The 23,457-nt window shown below is 37.3% G+C and overlaps 1 protein-coding gene across 2 annotated transcripts; it reads right to left on the reverse strand.

The window, feature by feature from the left end:
• Positions 1 to 245: 245 nt before the first annotated feature.
• Positions 246 to 22,044, reverse strand: LOC133318028 (prolycopene isomerase, chloroplastic-like). Of its 2 annotated transcripts, none has more exons than XM_061519959.1 (13): positions 21,480 to 22,044; positions 20,678 to 20,884; positions 20,477 to 20,576; positions 19,533 to 19,615; positions 19,080 to 19,136; positions 18,419 to 18,571; positions 18,252 to 18,330; positions 18,002 to 18,150; positions 17,774 to 17,908; positions 17,488 to 17,601; positions 3,016 to 3,126; positions 2,802 to 2,910; positions 246 to 577 (listed from the first exon to the last, which is right to left on the reverse strand). In XM_061519959.1, the coding sequence occupies exons 1-13, from the start codon at positions 21,975 to 21,977 to the stop codon at positions 504 to 506; spliced, it is 1,869 nt and encodes a 622-aa protein (XP_061375943.1). In that variant the 5' UTR covers positions 21,978 to 22,044; the 3' UTR covers positions 246 to 503. The 2 variants fall into 2 exon arrangements, with proteins under 2 accessions (XP_061375943.1, XP_061375944.1); XM_061519960.1 differs by having other exon boundaries at positions 21,476 to 21,636.
• Positions 22,045 to 23,457: the final 1,413 nt, after the last annotated feature.

The following is a 23,457-nucleotide window of genomic DNA, read 5'->3' on the forward strand; positions in this document are numbered from 1 at the left end:
CTTTTTTTAAGCTCATCCAAATATGCTTAACATATAAAAAAAATATATACTTTAAAGAAACACATCCAAAGACCAAAAGGAGCATATCATTTAAATTGATTCTGTAACATCCCTCTCTGTGTATGTCTGTTGTGTCCACAAGGAAGATCTTCTTATAACTCGTATGGATAAAGGAAAACTACTCTTACAATGATCATTTACATTAAACACTTCACAGCCAATCCCTCCCTCCCTCCCCCCTCAAACAAAAAAATAAAATAAAAAAAAGGTAATACAAGGTTATACAGGATTGTAATAAGACCACGTATAGTGTGTCCGTGAATCAAATTACAACAGACATCAGCTACCTTCTGTGACAGATTGCTAACTCTTCTGAAAATTGTGGAAGAAAATAGGCACTTCTATACCTTGATATGCAGTGAATCAATGCTGTAGTGAAAGTTGAGCTTCTTCTGCACAAAGGATGATGATACTGCATCCAACACGTGTTCCAATATTAAATATCATGCCAGTGTTCTTAACCAACCAAGCAACCGAAGCAGCATGGCATCCAAAACAGGTGACTTTTTCTCCAGCCCTGTTTGTATAAAAGATTCAAAATGAGGGTGGTAAAAATCCAAGCTAAAGATAAATCACATTAGAAGTCCTCCACCATTCTCAGCAAGAGCAGTTCAACAGCATTATATACCATGACATTACGGTGGCGGAATTAGAAAATTTGGTGAGAGGGGACGAGGAATTCAAAATTCACACTAGCTTAGGCATGACAACACAATAGCGGGTAATGAACTCTCCAAGTTTTCTTCGTATATGACGAATAATAAAGACGAAGGGTATAAAGTTATATTACCTTTTGATGAGCCACTAGAGCTATTCCCAAGAATATACACAAGGAAGAAAATAAAAAGGAACCCAGCCCAACAACAGAATGAGGATCAACAAGATAAGGCAGTGTCAAAGTCAACAGTCCAAGTAATTGACCAATCAGCCCAAGCCCAAGACAGGATGGCCAATCTGAGAGTAGTGGTGCAAAGAGCCCAAGACGATGGCGACAATCAGAGAGGTCAGGTGGGCCCGAAAGATGGTATGAGCACAAAGTTAGTTATGCAAATATGGGACAGCTGGCAAATGCTGAATGGCTCTGAGGAAATTGGAAAGCAAAGCAACATGAAGGAAGGTAGTTATAGTGGAGATGAGAGCAAGGAGGGGCTGTGAAGAATTATGTATCCACTGGAGAGAGGGAAAATGGCTACTCTACAAACGGGTATTGTGTTGTAGAGGGCTATGAAGCACCAATACTCTTAATTTTTTTTTCCAACGTATCCGATACGAGTATCGGAAATGTATCGAAAACGTATTGTATCGTATCGACGAATTAACGGTCGTATCGAGAACGTATTGGGAACGTATCGAAAACGCCGTGTCGGAGTTGGTGCTTCATAGGTAGAGGGAGCTGGAGAATTGGAGAGTTGTCTGTTAGATCAAGTATCCTCATCTTTGTATTGTTTTAACATTGTGGTTAATGGAGTCTGTATTTGCTGCATTATAGTAGTGATAGTAGTGAGTCTGAATGTGTCATTTCGTTTTCAATGTATTTCCCTCCCACGATGGTGAGTGGTTGGAGTCTGCTGTTAATTTTCTGTAATTAGGAGAAGGTGGCTTTTGAGTTCATCATGATTAATAAAATAGAGTTACAGAGGTATTTCAGAAAATATCTGATGTTCACTTGTTGTTATAATTCTGTTTACAATTGATTACAGCTGAAGAATCCATAGCTAGCTACTCCAGGGTACCATCACCTTTCTTTTACGTATGAATGTATACAAAAGGTTTGATAAACTTATGAGGTGATATGATACCTCCATCTTATAGAAAGAAATTCCATTCAAGTTGAGTCAGCAACCAGGCAGTTAGAAGGGAATAGTCTCAAAAATGACAAGGGAATTTCAGTTAGAGGAGAGAGATAAAGGATCGCAGACATGGAAGTTAGTTGAGAAGGCTACGTATACATGAGGGAAGGAAAAGGAAGGGGCATCAGGAAATTGGAGCACACTTGGATTGGGAAACCAGATGTGGGAGAGACCTCTAGAGCCTCTTAAACTTCTCCAGAAACCTATCTTTACTTTCTTGCATTTTTACCTTTTCAGTATTTTCTCTGTTTTACACCATAACTTGTACTGTTGTTGCTGAATTACCAACCATAGTCAATACACAACTTCATTTTCACATCCAATTCTTATTATTGAATTTGTTTCTATCAATTGGTATCAAAACCTTCCACTATGTCTCCCAGCCACAATCGAGCGGCAGGGATGGTGACGCTAGCATTGCAGTGTTCTCTCAGGGCTAGAAAGAACTAGCGCAAAGCTAGCCCACATGGGCGCCAAGACTGCGGAGCGAGGTGGAATGTTACAATCTTACTCCAAGGTATAAAACTTGAAATCCTACATTGGAAATATAAGGTTCTAGTACGAGGTTTATATGGACTTTGAGCTCTCCTACCTCATGAGCTAGCTTTTCGGGTGAGATTTTCCCAAGGTTCGTATCAAGGGGCAATTGCCCCTCTTAACCCATTCCTAGCTCCACCACTAAATTAACATCCCAATATTCACAAATTCAAACAAGGTAAACCTCATCCCAGGTTGCAGAATCTCTTATGGCAATGTGTATTAAAAATTTGAAATTAATGAGAGCAAAGACACAAACTAAAATATAAATTTAACACAAACTAAAGCATAAGAGAAAATTTCATCCAGCTAATGTTAAACAAAATGTGCATTTAAAGGAAAGCTCTAGCTTACCAATATCCGCAGCTACTCGATGAGCACACATAACTCCTGAAAAAGCTACTGCAACAACACCTTGTCCAGGGAAGCAGCTATCACCAACACAGTAAAGACCATCTATGCCCTGAAAATTTTGTTGATTTATGGCTTACTTTAATCAATGCATTCTAAAAGCATAGAAGAATGTTCTAGAACTGAACCTGTTATACATTTTTGGAAGTAAACTTACTGTGGTATTAAATGGCATTCCCAATAACCCCTTTGGAATTTTGCGTGGCATTGGTCCGTAGGTTCCCTCATCACGAGCTAGGTATCGCCGGTGTGTCTTTGGTGTCCCTACCTACAATGGGGCTTAAAATTTCAGAAAACATATACATAATAATTAAGACTTAAGAATCAAACACATAAAGAAATCCTATAAGAGTTATATGTATGTAGATAGCATCCATCAACAGATAATTCGAACATGTACATAATAGCAAGCATGCTTCTACATTTAGCTACAGCCTTCAGAATTACTTGTCCCAAAATGTTTGTACTGTACACTCATTTGTAGAAATTGTTATTTCTACAATGCCAATGCCAGTATGTCCCGCAAAGCAAACAGAAAGGTTCTCCTGTTTTGTTTCAAAATTATGATTTCATAGTAGCCCTTTAATCAAGTACAAGCCGTCCCACTTTCTTCCAGAATTTCAGAAACCAACGAACTCAATTGAATGGAATTCATTATCTGAAAAACTAACTACAAGAGTGTCTACAGTAGCACATATATATCAGAAGGTAAGAAAAGAAGACTCTAGAAATGTTCCTAACAGACTCTAACCAAAAACAGTTACAATTTGTACACGTATACAGAAACAAATTAAATAAGTTGTGTGACGTGTCATAATACCCCCCCTCAAGGTGGGAGGTGTATGTCTACAAGTCCCAGCTTGTCAACCAATGTTTTGAAGGATCGAGGAGGTAATGCCTTGGTGAAGGAGTCTGCAGTTTGGTTTAAGGAAGTAATTGGAAGCAAATGAATCAAGCCACTGTTGATCTTTTCTCTTACAATATGGCAATCTATCTCTATGTGTTTAGATCTCTCATGAAAACTAGGATTGTGAGCCAAGTAAATTGCCGATCTATTATCACAGAATACTGCTATTGGTTGTGAAATTCTGACATTGAGATCAGTAAGCAAAAACTTCATCCATTGCAACTCACAAACCAGGCTAGCTAAAGCCCTATATTCTGCCTCTGAGGAGGATCTAGATACTGTGCTTTGTTTCTTTGATCTCCATACAACCAAAGAAGAACCAATGAAAACACAGTAACCAGTAATGGATCTCCTTGTGTCTGGACAAGTAGCCCAATCTGAATCTGAGAAGGCAGAGATCTTTAGATCATTTTCAGCACTGAAAAACAGACCACGACCTGGTGTGCCCTTCAAATATCGAATAACTCTGATGGCTGCTTGCATGTGTAACTCTGTGGGGCTGCTAACATATTGGCTCAACTGTTGAACTGCATAGCATATGTCTGGTCTAGTTGTGGTTAGATAAAGTAGTCTTCCCACCATTCTCCTATAAGCTGAGGCATCCAAATATGGATCCCCCTTATCCTTCTCCAACTTTACCCGAGGTTCCATGGGAGTGGAACTAGGTTTTGCACCCAAGAGTCCAGCATCACTAACCAACTCCAATGCATATTTCCTTTGATTAACAGTTAAACCTTCCTTGGTACGAATAATTTCTAGACCAAGAAAGTAATGCAACTCACCTAAGTCCTTGATACGAAACTGGTCATCAAGGAACCTCTTGACTCTTAAAATTTCCTCTCTGTCACTGCCTGTCAACACTATGTCATCAACATGTATTAAGAGAGCAGTGAATGATTCTCCTTTTGACTTGATGAGGAGAGAATGATCGGCTTCAGATTGTTTGTTTCCAATGGACAGCAAGGCAGATGTTAGCTTGGAATACCATTGTCTACTTGCTTGTTTCAAGCCATACAATGACTTTTGCAACTTGCAAACCTGATTGGGCTTCGAAGTTTTGAATCCAGGAGGCATTGTCATGTAGATCTCTTCATCCAAATCACCATGAAGGAATGCATTGTTAACGTCTAGTTGCTCCAAGATCCAGCCTCTAGCAGTAGCAATACTCATAAGTGTACGAATGGTTGTGATCTTGGCAACTGGAGAAAATGTGTCAAGAAAATCAACCCCTTCAAGTTGAGTGTACCCTTTTGCAACTAGGCGAGCCTTATAGCATTCAACAGCTCCATTGGCATGGTATTTGACTTTAAAAACCCATTTACAACCGATTGGATGTTTCCCAGGAGGAAGATCAGTGAGCATCCATGTGTGGTTTTGCTCCAAAGCTGAGATTTCAGTATCCATAGCATCTTGCCAATGCTGGTCTTTGATGGCCTCAGAATAAGATTGAGGTTCTGTAATGGTTTAAAGGTTAAGGCATAAGGTTTTGTGGTGAGGGGGACATCTATCATAGGATAGGACCGAGGATAAGGGATATTCTGCCTTGGATGTGAGGGTGCAATGGAAATCTTGTAAGTAGGGTGGAGGTTTTCTGATTCTGCTGGATTTTCTAGCAGCTTGGTTATGTGTGTTAGGAGTAGGGTGAGGGATACGTGTAGAGGGTAAAGGAACAGATAGGTGTGACGATGCTGTATTAGGTGAAATAGAGGGGTCTTGTAATATAGGGTGGGACCGAGTAGTAGGTGGGCTGTTTTCTGATGAAGGTAAGGTGCTGTCAACTATTGAAGGCATGTCATTGTTGCCTTCACTGTTCAGAATTAATTGAGGTGTCAGTGTAATAGTGATGTCTTCCAAATTATCACAAGGAATGGGCATGACAGGTGTATCATCACATGGAGCCTTTTTACCACAATCAGAAAAGGGAAAATGGAGCTCATGGAAAACCACATTTCGAGACACAAAGATATTGTGTGAAGTGAGATCATACAATACATGTCCCTTTATGCCATCTCTGTATCCTAGAAATAAACACCTTCTGGCCCTTGAACTGAACTTGGTTCTGTTGGATGAAAGTGTGCTAGCAAAGCATAAACACCCAAATACCTTTAAATGAACCAACACTGGTGGAGATTGATGTAGAAGTTCATAGGGTGTGCTATTATTCTGCAATATAGGACTACTCAGCCGATTTAGCAAATGAACAACATGCAACACTAAAAATGACCAGAATTTTAATGGCATTTTGGCTTGAAACATTAAAGCTCAAGCTATATTAAGAAGATGTTGATGCTTCCTCTCCACTATACCATTTTGTTGAGGACATTCTACACATGAAGTTTGATGAATAATTCCTTTAGAAGCATAGAACTCATTCATTAAGAACTCTTGCCCATTATCACTTCTAATTGTTTTGATTGAAGTGTCAAACTGATTTTTGACCAAAGCAACAAAATTCTGTAAATGTGTAACAGCCTAAACTCAGATTCACAATTGTAATATTGAAACAGAAAACAAATTCATGTATTGATATCTTTCAATCTCCAGCAGCAATTACAAGTTAACAGCAACGTTCCAAATACAAACAAAGATAATTCCTAATTACAATCCAGCAACAGAATTACAAAGCAATAAAGGAAATTGTAAGATAATTTCAGAGGAGTTAGAGAGCCTCTGATCTCTCCCAAGGTCCAAGTTCCATTCGTCCAAAAAGATATTTCTCCGTGCCCCTTTCCACTTGCTTAATGCACCAAATCCTCTAACCGTTTGCTGACTCAGCATTCGTAAGGAAGTTTGTTACATCATCAGGTGGTGCCTCCCTTGCAAGGCTGATAGGGTGTGATTCCCTGCGACCACGTCTATGATAAGTCTTCAGTTTGGGAAGGGATGTATCAATACTCCCCCCCTAAAAAATTAACCTTGTCCCCAAGGTTGAACTGAGGGAACTGTTGGTTTAGCATGTAAGAGTCCTCCCATGAATCTTCAAATGAGGGAAGGTCCTTCCAATGAATAAGAACCTCCACTGCTCCACCTGCAGTCCGTCTCCATTGAAGTACATCTACTGGTTCCACTAGTAACTCCAATTCTTCAGTCAGAGCATGAGGAAGAGGCTGAGATTTAGCCATGTCAACCTCGGATAAAGCCTTCTTTAACAATGACACATGAAAAACTGGATGAATGAGGCAAGAATGGGGGAGTTCAAGTTTGTAAGCGGCAGTACCTATTTTGGCCAACACCTTGTAAGGGCCATAGAAGCGGGGACTAAGTTTTTCATTAACACGCCGGGCCAAAGACTTAAGTCTGTACGGTTGGATCTTGAGATAAACCATATCGTTGATGTCCAAGTGAACATCTCTCCGATGCTTATCCGCTTGAACTTTCATGCGGTTTTGAGCCTTGGTCAACTGATGATGTAATTCTACCAAAATAGCATTCCTTTCAATCAACATTTTGTCCACCTCCTCCACATTGGCAGAATGGGCCACTCTAAACAATGAAGGTGGGTCAGAACCGTACAAAGCCTTAAAAGGAGAGGTCCCTGTGGCAGATTTGTATGTGGTATTATACCAATACTCAGCCCAATGAAGCCACTTAGGCCATTGTCGAGGCCGTGGGCTGCAAAAACATCTGAGATAAGTTTCTAAGCATTTGTTAACAATTTCGGTTTGGCCATTCGATTGGGGATGGTAAGCCGTGCTATACTTCAATGAGGTGCCAGCTTGTTTAAACATTTCGGACCAGAAATTGCTAAGGAAAACTCGATCTCTATCAGATACAATGGTTAGAGGGAAACCATGTAACTTGACTATGTGCTGGATAAAAAGTAAGGCTACATCCTGAGCACTGTAGAGGTGGCTAAGTGGGATAAAGTGGGCATATTTAGTCAACCGGTCGACCACCACCAAGACCGTGTCTACCCCAAAAGCCTTGGGCAATCCCCCCACAAAATCAAGCGAGATATCCGACCATACCTGAGTAGGAATTGGTAGAGGTTGCAAAAGACCTGCTGGAGTCAAGTTGGAAGCCTTGCTTTGCTGGCAAATCGCACACCTGGCCACATAATTCTGTATCTCTCTTTTCATGCCCTCCCAATAAACCAAGTTTGAAATCCGTTTAAAGGTTCTATAGAATCCCGAATGCCCACCCGTTGGGGAATCATGGAACTCCTTTAATAAAACAGCAATGAACCTGGAGTTCTTTGGGAGTACAAGTTTGCCATGATAAGTCAGCTTCCCATTTGTAATTTGGAAACCCGGATGCCTTGTTGGATCTGCAATTAAATCCAGAAGAAATTGCTTAAGCTTCGGATCAGCACCTTGTTCCTGTTCAAATTGCTCTATTAATGGTAGGCCCACCACAGATAAAGAATTGAATTGCCCGCTACGAGAAAGGGCGTCTGCTACAACATTTTCCTTCCCCGGATGGTATTGAACTTCGAAGTCAAAGCCTAGAAGCTTGGAAGTCCATTTTTGTTGGTCTTCTCCCAACACACGCTGATCCATGAGGAACTTAAGGCTTTTCTGATCAGTTTTGATCACAAAATGCCTTCCCAAAAGGTAGTGTCTCCATTTTTGCACTGCAAACACTAATGCCATTAGTTCTTTTTCGTACACAGATTTTCCTTGAGCCAGTTTGGAAAAACCCTGACTAGTAAATGCTAGAGGTCGCCCTTCTTGCATGAGAGCAGCCCCAATCCCCTTGCCTGATGCATCTGTCACCACAGTAAATTGTTTAGAAAAATCAGGTAAAGCCAGAGTGGGTAACTTACACATGATGGCTTTCAATTTGTCAAAAGAAATCTGAGCATTTTCATTCCAGTAGAAAGCATCCTTCCTCAATAGATCAGTCAGTGGTTTGGTCAGAATTCCATAGCCCTCAACAAATTTTCTATAATATCCGGTTAACCCGAGGAATCCTCTCAACCCCTTAAGATTAGTAGGGGGAGGCCAATCTTGCATAGCTTGTGTTTTAGCAGGATCGGCTGACACGCCATTGGGGCTGATGATATGACCCAAGTATTCCACCTGTGGCTGCCCAAATGTGCACTTCTTTTTATTCGCATAAAGCTGCTGCCTGCGTAGTTCCTCCAAGATTGTCCTCAAATGCTGAATGTGTGTCTCTCTTGACTGACTATATATCAATATGTCATCAAAGAAAACTAAGGCAAATTTGCGTAGATAAGGTTTGAGGACTTCGTTCATCAAGGATTGGAAGGTGGATGGAGCATTAGTTAACCCGAAAGGCATTACGAGATATTCGTAATGACCTTGATGGGTCCTGAACGCAATCTTCTCTACATCTTCCTCCCTCATCCGGATCTGGTTGAACCCGGACTTCAAATCCAACTTGGAGAAAAGGCAAGCCGACCCAATCTCATCAATTAATTCGTCAATTACTGGCATGGGAAATTTGTCAGGTATCGTCATTTTGTTCAGCTTCCGATAATCAACACACACACGCCAGCTGTTATCTTTCTTCTTCACCAGAATAGCAGGGCTTGAGTAGGGACTAACGCTGGGTCTGATCATCCCATTGCTCAACATCTCATCAACATGTTTTTCAATTTCATCTTTTTGGTAAAAAGGGTACCTGTAAGGGCGAATGTTTGGTATCTCGCTTCCTGGTTTCAGAAGAATAGCGTGATCTCTGTTCCTCTTGGGAGGGAGACCTGAAGGAATAGTAAACACATCAGCATACGCGACCAACAGATCCTCAAGTTCATCCCACCCCTTTTGAGTCTCAGGGACAGAGAAAGACCCCCAATTTGGGTGAACGAGGAAGCCTGGATCATCACTCTGGATGGCTTTCATAACTGTCTTCAGAGAACCCTCCACAACAGACAGCTTTGGTTCAGCTCGAACCAACACTCGCTGCCCATTTTGTTTGAAGCTGAGAGTAAATTCACGGAAGTTAGCTTTCACCGTACCTAACTCTTGTAACCAATCGACGCCTAACACCACGTCCACACCTCCCAACGTGAACAAGAATAAATCCTGAGTCACCTCAATCCCCTGAAACTTTAGATTCACACCCCGACAAACCCCACTACAACCAACACGATCTTCGTTACCTATTTCCACCTTGTATCCGGGTGTAACCTCAGTTGCCAATCCGAGTCTCTTGGCTGTCTCCTCCTTGATAAAATTGTGGGTAGCCCCACTATCGATTAATACCATCACCTGGTTACTTCCAATCGATCCCCATAAACGCATGGACTTGCTCGAAGTCAACCCCACAAGGCTGTGAGAAGACAACTGGAGGGTCACCTCCTCGGCTTCCGTGTCTTCCGTCTCTTTTTCTGTGTCAAGAACGCCTTCGTCTTTGTCGTCTTCAACCACTACCAGGAGGTTCAGTTGGCGAGACCTACAACGATGGCTTGGGTTCCATCGTTCCCCACAGTGAAAGCATAATCCCTTACGAGATCGCTCATGCAGCTCCGCTTGTGGCAGCCTTCGATTAACGGTTCGCCCTGTGTTGCTCGCTTGGCTTTCCGCGTTGCGCGGTGGAAGATTGTTCGCCGGAGGATTGGAGTTCACTGGGTTATTAGGGTTCATTGCGTTCGTATGACCTTGGGGTCCAGAATGCGTGTTGTTTAAAGAACCCGTGACTTAACCCGGTGACCCGGAATTAAAGGAACCCGTGTGGGAACGGGTTGGGTTAATTTGCCCCAATTTTGAAAGCCCAAATGGTCGATTTGACCCACTTCCTCCCAAGCCTTCAGCCATCCAAGCCCAATTTCGCCTTTTAATCTGTTGTGCCTTCTTCATCATCAACGGCAAGGGATCCAACGGGTGTAGCAGCAGTTCCTCTCGAATGCAGCTCGTCAAACCGTTCAGCCAAATACCGCGGAGGACTTCTTCCTCCAGAAGATCCAAACACCCACTGATTTTCTCAAAGTCTCTTCTATAATCCTGAATACTTCCTACTTGACGAAGGCTAAGTAGTTCATGGAGGGGATTTCCTTCCAAATCTGGTTGGAAACGACTCAACATGTAACACCCCAAATTCTAACAATTTATAATAGCATAAATAAATTCAATAATTTTATAAATAACAGCGGAAGTTCAAAATAATCGAATTTGGGAAGTGTTACCACCGCACCTGTACAGGGACAAGTGCAAGGCTAACTCTATTACATTCAAATAAAAATCTAAGACTACAGTTTTTTTTTATACATAATATTTATTACAGCTAGAAATCCTGAGTCGTATCCTCACTGCCCACTGCTAGCCCCATCCTTGCAACCTGATTTACTAAAAATCTGCTCCCCCGCAGCCGCAGGATCATTGCAGTCAAACAAACACAAAATCAGCAAAGCTGGTAATCCCAATCAAGATACAAAACGAGGATAATATAACCCAATATCAATCAAGACATTTATTTAAGAATAATCAACATAATCAACTCAATTAATATTTCGAATATGTCATTTATTCATAACTCAAGCAATATTCAAATATGTCATTTAATCATAATCAAGTAATAATTCAAATAAGAAATTTAATCATAAATCAAGCAATAATTCAAATAAGTCATTTAATCATAACTCAAATCAAGTATTAATATCATTATTAATCATGTTTAAGATTATTTAGTCCATTTAGTGTATAAGGGTAATTGTCAACTAACATATTTAGCACAACATTAATCATAATATTACATAAATGGTAATATTCACAATTCAATGACATTCATCATAATCAAATCAAATGACGTTTCATTATTAATCATGTTTAAGTTCATTGTACTTAGTGGGAAGAGAACCATGGTAGACCCGGGAAACCCTGTCAGTCTACCCTGTGACCCGGGAAACCCTGCCAGTCACAAACAAATCATATTGGCCATAATCAATTCATATCTTCCTAGTGTGCACACCTCTTCCCAAAGTTGCTACTAGTACCCCGGGAAAAAACCACTGTTACCAGATACCACTTTGGGAAGAACGGATATAATCTTTTTCACATCAGTTTCACATCGGAGGCATAAAGCCCAAAAGTTGTGTTTATCACCTTGGGAGGTACCATTCCAAAGCTATCCTCCCACTATTTAATTATTTACAATCACACTCAATCATCATATCACATTCGGAAATTTCTTCTTTCAATATATCCATTACTCAAGGTCATCATAACTTCCATATTTATTCAAGGATATAACAATTCAAATCTTCAACATTTATCATAGTAAAACCCAAATCTAATCATCGTCATTCATACAATCACATCACATCAATTATCATAATTATTCAATCATAAAATATGAAAATTCAATCATATCCATTTATTCTCAAAATAAAAATTCTATTATTTTTCCAATAAAAATTTCCTAAATATCACATGATAATTCGAATTTAAGAAACGTGATATAAATAATTTCATATAAAACTAACCTAAGAACACCTAGAGATTAGGATTACATATATCAAAATTCATATCAATATAACCTATGACTCTCTAGGGATTAGGATTACATATATCAAACATATAACTACCTAAAGATTAGGATACACACAATAAAATTTCATACACAACGAATCTACAACCACCTAGAGATTAGGATTACCTGGTCTCCGTTTTTGCTAACTTCTAGAAGAAAAGAGTAATTTGGGGCAGAGAACTGGTTGGTAACCAGAAGAATGTAAAATAAAATAAACTAAGTTTTTGAACTAAGAAGAGAGAATAATAGAGGAGAAATGTTGAAGAGTGAATTGGTTTGGTTAGGCTAGGCCTCTATTTATAGTTGAAGTTTTGAGTTCAGATATGGGTTTTTGTGCATTTATTTCCTTATTCTTCATTGATGTATCTGGCTCAGATATTAGTTTCATACACTATTTTATTATTAATTTCTTATGGCTCAGATTACAGCTAACTTATTTGCTAACTCAAGGCTGACTCATTATTGACTCATCATATCTAATCAAATTACCAATCAACATTACCAATCAATCATTACCAATCAAACATTACCAATCAATCATTACCAATCGAACATTATCAATCAATTAATAATCCAATTAATTATAATTTATCATCTAATATATATATACATATATATATATATATATACATATTAATATTATGTTATTATAAATAATTTAGAGTATTACAAAGTATCAAAATTATTTTCCAATAGCACTCATATCGCACAAAATAATTTTATCAAAAATAAAATTAATATTCTACTTTGTTATCTATCACCATAATATTTATTTATATATATCTATATTATTATTACTACTAATTTATAGTTTATTATTATTATTATTTTATTAATAAAAATATGGGGTATTACATTCTACCCTCCTTAAAAGAAGTTTCGTCCTTGAAACTTAAAAGTTTGAGCTCCTCAAATTAACTAATAGGCATAAGGTTAAAGTTAATAAAAATATGGGGTATTACACAACACCTCGGCTCTACACATTCCCCATGATGCGTTGACTGTGTTTCGCTCCCACCATTGATACCAATGAAGAGCTTCTCCTTCCAGGACGATCATGACAACCCTCATCTTCTCCCTGTCCGTCAATGGATTAACCTCAAAATACCTATCCACCCTTGTTAACCAGTCATAGGCCCCTTCACCGGAAAACGACGGTAGTTCCAGCCTTCTCCTCAAGGTTTCACCACCGTTACCTCTTCCCATTGCCCCATCCAATTGGACACTGGATTCTCTACTTCCCCTTCCGCCACGTCCACTATGTGAACAACTTCTGGATCGTCGATCTTCTCTATCTACCCTCAGCTCTTGCATTCCTCTTAAAACCTCAGCTAAGTTTTCCTCCCTCTCTGCATTCCCTCCTCCGTTCTACCAATTCTTGTCTCCATGGTTTCCATTCGGTGATCCATTTTTCTCGTCACAACCATTCAACGCTCCCGGGAAAGAGCTTTGATACCAATTGTAACAGCCTAAACTCAGATTCACAATTGTAATATTGAAACAGAAAACAAATTCATGTATTGATATCTTTCAATCTCCAGCAGCAATTACAAGTTAACATCAACGTTCCAAATACAAACAAAGATAATTCCTAATTACAATCCAGCAACAGAATTACAAAGCAATAAAGGAAATGGTAAGATAATTTCAGAGGAGTTAGAGAGCCTCTGATCTCTCCCAAGGTCCAAGTTCCATTCGTCCAAAAAGATATTTCTCCGTGCCCCTTTCCACTTGCTTAATGCACCAAATCCTCTAACCGTTCGCTGACTCAGCATTCGTAAGGAAGTTTGTTACATCATCAGGTGGTGCCTCCCTTGCAAGGCTGATAGGGTGTGATTCCCTGCGACGACGTCTATGATAAGTCTTCAGTTTGGGAAGGGTTGTATCAAAATGCAATCTAGTTTCTCCTTTATTATGCATCAAAAGTACCCAAGTAAATCTTGAGTAATCATCAACAATAGTAAGAAAGTATTTGTATCCAGTAATGGATGGGACAGAAAATGGTCCCCATATGTCTACATGGATGAGATCAAAGGCTCTAGAAGCTCTACTGGTGCTTACATTGTAAGGCAGCTTCCTTTGTTTTGCCATATGGCATATGTCACAAGGAGAACAATTATTATTAGAACTGATAAAAGGGAATTTTCTACACATTGTTTTCAAAACAGAATCAGATGTGTGTCCTAAACGCAAATGCCATAACCAGGAGACATCTGCCAATGTATTATTCACATATCCTTTAGTATGTATATCTGCTACATCTTCCTTTGTCTTCTTGCTACTGCAACATTCCAACAAGAAGAGCCCACTTTGTAATTTAGCTGAACCAATCACTTGTTGTGATTTGATCTGTTTGATCCAACAAACAGATTCACGAAAGATCAGTTCACAATCAAGAAATTGAATCAATTTTCCCACTGATATCAAATTGACACAGAATGCTGGGACAAATAGCACATCATTCAAAATCAGGTTCGATAACAACTCAACAGATCCAGAATATTTAGCCATCACATTCGAACCATTAGGCAAAGTAATTGAAATAGGCTTTATCTCATGCAAGGAAATAAAAAGAGATGAAATGCAACATATGTGATCTGTTGCACCTGTGTCAAGAATCCAGTTGATATCTGTCTTACCAGAATTTTGTGAACATTCAGGAGTAGCAAAAGCTGTGGCTGCAGGTGTGTGAACCATATTAATAGCATGATTGTTGGAATTTTCTTCCTTCTCTTGAATTTGAGACCGTCGCAGCATATCCAATATGCCTTTGTATTGCTGCTGAATCAGGCTCACTGGATCTTGTGCATTGCTTTGCTCACCTTCTCCACCATTAAAAACAGCATTCACAGAAGGATTTTTGGGCCTCGACCTGAAACCCGGTGGATATCCATGCTTCATGTAGCATGTATCCACTGTGTGGTTTGTTCTCCCACAATGTGTGCACAGCTTAGTCCCTCGTCCTTTTGGACCTCTAGCCTTAAAATTTCCTGGTCGACGATTCTGATCCACTGAGTAAGCCTTTGACTCCATGGCAGTATCTATATGAATTTCAGAATTCAACTGGCGTTCTTGTTGAGTAACAAGAGAGAATGCCTTGTTCATGTTTGGAAGAGGTTCGATTAGCATGATTTGCGAACGAACAGAGGAGAATTGGTCATTTAGACCTTTCAAGAAACGGATCACTTGATCTCGTTCTCTTGCTTTTTGTATTTCATCTAGAGCTCCACAGTAACATTTTGGCAGCGGATTGAGATTGTCTAATTCATCCCACAATGTCTTCATTTCAGTGAAATATTCACCAAAGCTTCTGCTTCCCTGTTGTAGGCGATGGATTTCTTCTTGGAGATCTGCAACTCTGAAGACGTCAGATTGAGAGAAACGTTCAGAGAGATCTCGCCATACATCAGATGCATGTTCGATCCATAAGATAGACTTCGAAATCGATTCATCAATAGATCTGTGAATCCAAGACAACACCATAGTGTTGCAGCATTCCCAAGCTGGAAACAAAGGATCGAGAGCTTCAGGTGCTGGAAAAGCTCCATTCACAAAGCAAAGCTTGTTCTTCGACAATAATGCCATCTTCATAGCACGTAACCAAGTGTGGTAGTTACGTCCATTGAGAGGAGGAGATACGAGAGCCATTGAAGGATTCTCGTTTGGATGGAGATACAACGAGTTCGAAGGATTCGACAAATAATCCGGAAGAGGACTCTGGACCGCCATTGAAGATTAACGAAGAAAATGAGATGAAATCAAAAAGAGGATTCTGAAGAACAGAGGAGAAGAAAACAAGAAACAATGTGCGATACCAGAGCTCTCTTCAGAGCTCTGATACCATATCAGAAACCAACGAACTCAATTGAATGGAATTCATTATCTGAAAAACTAACTACAAGAGTGTCTACAGTAGCACATATAAATCAGAAGGTAAGAAAAGAAGACTCTAGAAATGTTCCTAACAGACTCTAACCAAAAACAGTTACAATTTGTACACGTATACAAAAACAAATTAAATAAGTTGTGTGACGTGTCATAATAGTAATCCCATTGAATTATTTTTGACTGGTTCAAAATTCATATATAGCGAACTCATGAAAAGAATTTATTCAATGGAACAAATATAATAGGGGAAAAACTTCTACAATAAAAAGGTGGGTGGGCCTGTGCATTGTCCTGGGTTCGAATATATAAAACTATTAATGTAGTCTCACCCAATAGCTTAAGCTTTTGGGTTGAATTGGTTCTTTACATGGTTTCAGAGCCTCGTGTCCCGGGTTCGATCCTCACCGCCCCCCACTTTTTTTCTAGTGGAATTTCTTTCTTCGCAGCTTAAGCTTTTGGGTTGAAGTGGTTCTTTACAGCGGGAAAGTATTCTACTTAGACAAAAGTTTGAAAAATTGAATGATTTATGAATTGAAAATACTGTGAATTTTAAGTCGGTATATAATTATTCGCACACATGAAAATTCCACAAAAGTACAGCCATTAATAATATTACTTAAATGAATAGTTATGATTTATGAATTAAAAATTGAGTTCTTGCTAGACAAAATAGAAATAAGTAACTTTAATTTAGCTAATTTAGAAACATGTTAAATAAGTCATGTATGTTAACTTTTATTTTTTTTTCAGTGGGTAACAAATAGTAGCATCTGTGATACTTGTGTTGTGCGAGTCATTCATGGCATTTGATAGCGTTGAAAATGCAGGGAGTGTGATCTTCGTCATTGTGCTCATAGCTAGTTTTTTGTGAGCTAAAAAAAAAAAAAAAATTGTCTAAAGAATTAAATCACTCCACTTAAGTATTAAGTAATCAATACATAAATCTAAAATGAAACAATTAATAGATAAAATACTAAGTAATAAATATTTTAATTAGGTAATAAAACCTATTATACTAGGTAAAATTTTGGGGTTCACTTCGTAGAATACTTTTAAAATGGTGCATCATGAACAGCACCAATAGGACTGGTCCGCAGTCTACAGAATTAGAATACTTATGACAGTTAAAGCGAAAGAGACAAATGAGCTTGAATTATTTATAATTACAATATTGATTGGCTACTGTATTAATTAAAGAGTGATCAATAAGTAAATGCTCTGTCAGATTAACCAAAATTTTAAAATTAAAACATTCCAATCAATGCAGACAGAAAAAGTGTGTTTATATCCTTGAAGTTGAGCTACTAAAGATTTAGCACCACCTTGATATGTTTTTAATTTGCATTGACAATGAATGGAGTTGCTGTTCAGTAATATGAGATCAGAGGTTATAGCTCATACCTCCATAAAATTGATGGATGATCTAAGACCTGGAAACAATTTCTTCTCTAATCTACTTGTGATTTCATCTGCTATATGCTGCTTCTTTGCCTCATATTCTACTCCTGAGAGACCCTGGTACAGAAGACACTGACATATTTGATATATTGAAATTTTAATCATGTCCTAATCAGAAAATGAATAAAACAGGAGGAAAGAAAAAAAAAAAGTAGTTTCTAAAGTCATAGCAAACAAGGTGAAAGTTTTTAACTTTATTTATCAGTAATCACTACTCAGTATTGCCTACCTCCCAGTCCTCCATAGAAGAAGTTGTGAATATGTGAAGGATATGATGGCCTTCAGGAGCCAATGATGAATCAAGAACAGTTGGTATACTTAAAAAGATACTTCCATATGACTCCTCCAATTTGGTCCAATTGTTCTAGAGAATTGCCAATGAAATACATAAACTTCATTATTCATTCAAAGGCACTAAAACTATTAAAAAATCTAAGTTGAGGAAACTTCCAACTACCTCAAGCACAAAATGGTGACAATCTGTATCTGCTGGCAAAACCTCGGCTTTAACCCCCATGTGAATTGAAAGAAAAGATGGAGCTTTAACATAAACTTTCTGGAAGTTCTCTTCCTCTTTTGGAAGCGGCTCTCCCTTTAGTAACTTTCCTACAGTGTAACATTGTGCAATTAAGAACTAACAAAGGCAGAGAAAGATATTAGAAGATAATCATTAAAATATTAACAGAAAATTCTTATTTGAAACCAACCAAATGTATCCCATCTGGTAGCATTTGATATTATGGTTTTGGCAAAGAACTCTCTGCCATCTGAAAGCCTCACTCCTACCTGCAAAAAGAATAGTTCAATTATTGAGAAACAAAATGCATCTTTTCTAAAAATTTCATCCTTGTTTCTATTCTGATGTCTCACTTACGGCTTTGCCCTGCTCGATTATAATACCAGTGACATTTGCCTTGTAAAGTATCTCACTACCCTGATCAAGTAGACCTTTTGCTAAAGACTTTGCAATCCCACCAACACCCCCGACGGGGTAGTTAATCCCACCAAAGTGTCTATCACATAGAACCTGGAGGCAAAAAAAGAGTGCAAGAGAGAGAGAGATGAACTATTAAACTGGCCACCATACTTGACAATAGTGTTTTTAATGTTTTACTTTTGACTGGTAGACGAATTCCTAAATTCAAACAGTGTTAACTGTCACCCCTACATTTCCAAAGGTGCTTCTGCTTCATCCTTTTATCATTTTAGAATCAGTTATGAGAGAGAGCAAGAGAGAAATAACAGGTCAAAAAAATGACAGATAAAAATGGAAGGATGACACTTATTACATGCTTAATAACATAGAATTAAATACTAAAACATCTGTAGAGTTACTAGGATCATAAGCAGTCCAATGATGAATCAAATTCAAGTCAGTTCCATTTTATGCTATCTAGTCAATAAATGATTTTTCCATCCATTGCAACTAACAGAAATGAATGGAAGCGTGACTTCTCCTCTCCTAGACGTTTTCAAAAGTGAAATAAGAACATTACTTGAGCTTAAAAATGCAAAAAGCTAAGTGAACAGATTACCATGCTAGCATTGATCATTGGAGTCTGCAATGCGTTGACTGTGCTCACTATAAAACACTGCAATACCAAAAATTTTATGGATGACAATTACCAAAAATGTGCCAATAAATTGAATAAATAATGAAAGAGTAGATGAGTAGTGCTATTTCACACGAAAACAGATTTTACATAAAGCTACGAATATGTGGCACGGTTTGTTTTAGCCTCATTTTCTTCTATGGGACCCACAATATTCACCCTTAACCTCTTTCATAGGACCCATAAGAATAAAGTTTTCTCTCATTTAGTTACTCCATGTCATTTGTAACACATTTGGTAAAATTACTCTTCATGACATTTAACATTTTCCTTAACAAATTGGTGAAACTTCTGACTGAATCAAATAAGTTGTTGCATCTATGAATGACAGCAACTGCGGATCTTGAATGTACTTCCGAGCTATGAATGTACTACCTCTGCATCTATGAATGACAACAACTGTGGATCTTGAATGTACTTCCGAGCTATGGCTCCAGCATTTTGAGGCAAATAATAGGCTGCCACATAATAACATCATTAGAAAAGCTTATGGCTGAACCATATGAAAATATCGATAGAAAGATCAAATATGGAAGAGGTGCAGGGTGGACAAGAACAACCCTTATTAGTAGTGCATAGTTATTAGGTATGTCATGCTTATTGGTTAATAGTGATTGTCCACCACATGATACAGACAAAACATACTAAGAATAATCATGGTTAGTAACATCCTTCGCTCTGTTCAAGACAAAGCAAAAGTTCATCAAATGCTCACATCGATTGAAATCTTCATAGTGAAGGTTTATCATGAATCAACTATGTATGACAACTTGATATTGCAAGAAACTGATGATTTTCAAAGATTTCAGCAAATTAATCACAAATTCAGAGCCCACTTAGGAGATCATTTGTGGTTTCTCTACAATGTTAGTTGGTTATGCAAATTCTCCATCCACCCAAAAGAACTAGACTATCTACATGAGATGTTTCTCTAGGTCTAGGATGCCCTTATTCTGGAAGATAAATAATTAATTGCATGAGGAATTTCCATAAGCATCACTAACTCAAGTCTTGTCCTAATCTTCATTGAAGGATATAGTTTGCTGAGTCAACTATTAATATATTGCTGCACTCAAGCAGTTAATTGTAAGTAACATGTATTTTAGTGATGTATTTGTCCCCATTTTCATCCTTTACCTCCCCCTCTATACTTATTTTAAATCATAAGTTAACCTCACTTCTAAACGATAACTCCTCCGTATCAAAAAACTGAGGAGATATGCTAGGTGGAACATAACCAAAATTAACTTTGCAATTGAAGTTTAGGATTTTAAATTCGTAGCCTCTCATTTCAAAATAAACAAATAGAATGAAAGTACCTAGTGTCAAGCATTCAAGCGGCTTCTGGAAAAACTGTCCAAAAAGGTAGAGTGGCTCCTCTAGTGACTTCAATTCCAACGAATTCAGGGCATTGAAAATCTAGCCATCACACATATAAGCTCTTTAAAAATTGAATTACAATTTACAAGTAGAGGCAAAACTGCCTTAAGGGAGGTGAAGTCACCTCAATTAAGACAAACCTTCCAGCATTCACCATAGAATTTGAGGATACCCTCCTTTTCATGGGGAAAGTTACAAGTCAGTTCTTCAATGAATTTATCATATTCTCTGGGTACTCGAACAGAAAGGTTGTTTGGTAGATGGAAGTGAACGGTTGTCGGATCAGGTATCACCTGCATCTGACACCCAACTGCTTCTAATGCTTGCGTTATCAAATTGAGATTACCCTACACAAATTTAAGGTACATGGTGGTTCATGATCCTTGGAGGCAGACCATTCAACATAAGCAATACTTCAAAGTTAGTGCAGGTTGGGGTTTCATGGAGAGAGGTTATTTTGGTTCAGCAAACTAAGTTATTCAGAGCTTAATTGATCAGAACCAAGCTTTACATTAAGAAACTCATGATCATGGGATTTTCATTAAAAAAACATCTACCCTTATGCTCTTGATTCCTTAATTTACTTCTCATATGGTTTTTCTTTTATTCTACGCTAATTAAAAGAGCGAACTAGATGCAGTCATGCAGCCATTTTGCTCAGTGCCATTAGCTAAGCACAGTGACACTGATACTAACACAGAATAATGTTTACATATTAATAAGAAAAAAAAATATTGCATATATAAATAGGTTTTACTTATAGAGCATAGCTACCAGGAAGAAGCAGCAATGTCCCTCTCATAAGGTATGCATTCATATTCCTTAACTGTAACATTCAGCTCAATATATTGCATGCAGTATTGACCAACCATATCTTATCACATCATGAATAAATTGCAATAAATAATAACACAACAAGAATCTCATTAAAAAAAAACTGACCTTATCACTGAAACCAAACATGACAGAAGACCCCACATCAAAAGTATACCCATCCCTTTGGTAAAAACCAGAGCTTCCACCAGGAATCACGTACTTCTCCAAAACCAAAACTCTTGCACCTTTCACTGCAAGCTGGGTCCCTGCAACCAACCCTCCAATCCCAGACCCTATAACAATTGCATCAAACCCTTCACCACCCTTTACTCTCCCCCTACCTCCTTCACTCTCTACCACTTGTTCCAGGTTCAGAGTCGATTTTGACAACACCCCTTTTCTTCTACGACATCTTGCTCTTGAATCACCACTCCTCCGAGCATTGGAGCATGACCCAGATGCAAATTCACTTCCTCCACACTTTCCAAAAGCTAAAGATTGAAACTTTCGCTGCCAGCTGAGGTTTTGAAAGGTGGGTTGCAAGAGTGAAGTGTAGTTGGTGGGGTTGCAGGGAAAGGCATGTTCAGAGGCTGAGAGCAAAGGGAAATTGAGCATGGTTAGCATTAGCAAGTTATTTTCAGGGAAAATGAAGGTGGAAAGTGAAAGTGTGTTGGGTTTGAGAAATTGGCAATGGCATGGTTGGCTGGGGATTCACTCACTCATAAAATTGATTCCTCGTGAAGACAAAGACAAATAACGTTGTTTATTATTCGAAGTTGACAACGTTACGCGCGGGTTTGTGTTGGATAATTTGGGGTGAAAACACGAAAGCCTAAAAATAGTTAGTTCCTAACGAAGATTTATGAAATACAGTAAAATTATTAAGGGAGGTAATATTATATAGTCATTTTGCTTAGTTAAGTCACACAATTTTATCTATATTTTTGGTAGGAATGTCACACTATTTTAAACTTCCATTTATAGATATTTGTACCTTTTATTTTTTTTATTTTTGATAAATATTTGTACCTTTTATTAAATTATTCATTAAAATACTTATTTCATGTGTATTTAATATTCATAAAATAAATAACTAAAATAATAAATAATAACATTTAATGTTAATAAATATATAATAAATTAAATTTAGATATTTAAATATTGAATTAAATATTTTTATCATTTTGTTTAAATTTTAATTTAATATTAAAAAATTTTAAAATATAATACTAGTGTTAATATTTATAACACTGAATTTATATTATTAATGAATATTCCTTTATTTATTTAATTTATGATTAATACTTTCTATTAATTACTATTACCTTAAAAAAATAATATCTAACAAATTACTAAATATCGATTAATGAATATTGATAAATGAATATAGTAAGAGAATGAATCAAATAAGATCCGACCCCAAAAATTTTAATTATTAAAATTAAAAATACAAATAAATAATAATTTAATAATCAGATTATATAATATATATATATATATATATATTAAATATAATTATTTTCATATTTTAGTTTTTAGGTATTAAAATACATATGAAATAATAATAAAAAATTAATTATAGGTACAAATAACATATGAATGAATGAAAGACCAAATAGTTAAATAATCATACTTTAACTAAGAAAATTTGAAAATGCATGATTCGAATTCGTAAAAAAGGAAAAAATTAAATGGGTTTGTATACTCTTTCTCCTTTAATATATAATAAAATAAATAATTCCTTGTTTACCGAAAAAAATAATACCTCTTAATTTAAATAACTTTGTTAAAATCATAAAGTTGAAATTGCAAAAGTCATATTTATGCATTGAATTTTTTTTATAGAAAATATTATATTTACTATTATTTTAATCTTATTATTCTTACTATTTAATTGATTACTGCTGAATCAATTTAAAATTAACGGTAATTATTTTTTTATTTTGTAACCGTTAATTTTTTTTAATCTAACAATAACTAATTAAGTAATAAGAATAATAAAATAAATACTGCATTTGAAAAGATGGTTTTTCAATCATCAACATAAAAAAGTTCAAATATATCATTTGACATAAAAACATTAATTACTATGTATTTTACAGGA

This window comes from Gastrolobium bilobum, unplaced genomic scaffold (assembly GCF_033153095.1).
Source record: "Gastrolobium bilobum isolate Gb01-03AN ecotype WA unplaced genomic scaffold, APGP_CSIRO_Gbil_v1 utg67013, whole genome shotgun sequence".
NCBI classification, from domain to species: Eukaryota; Viridiplantae; Streptophyta; class Magnoliopsida; order Fabales; family Fabaceae; genus Gastrolobium; species Gastrolobium bilobum.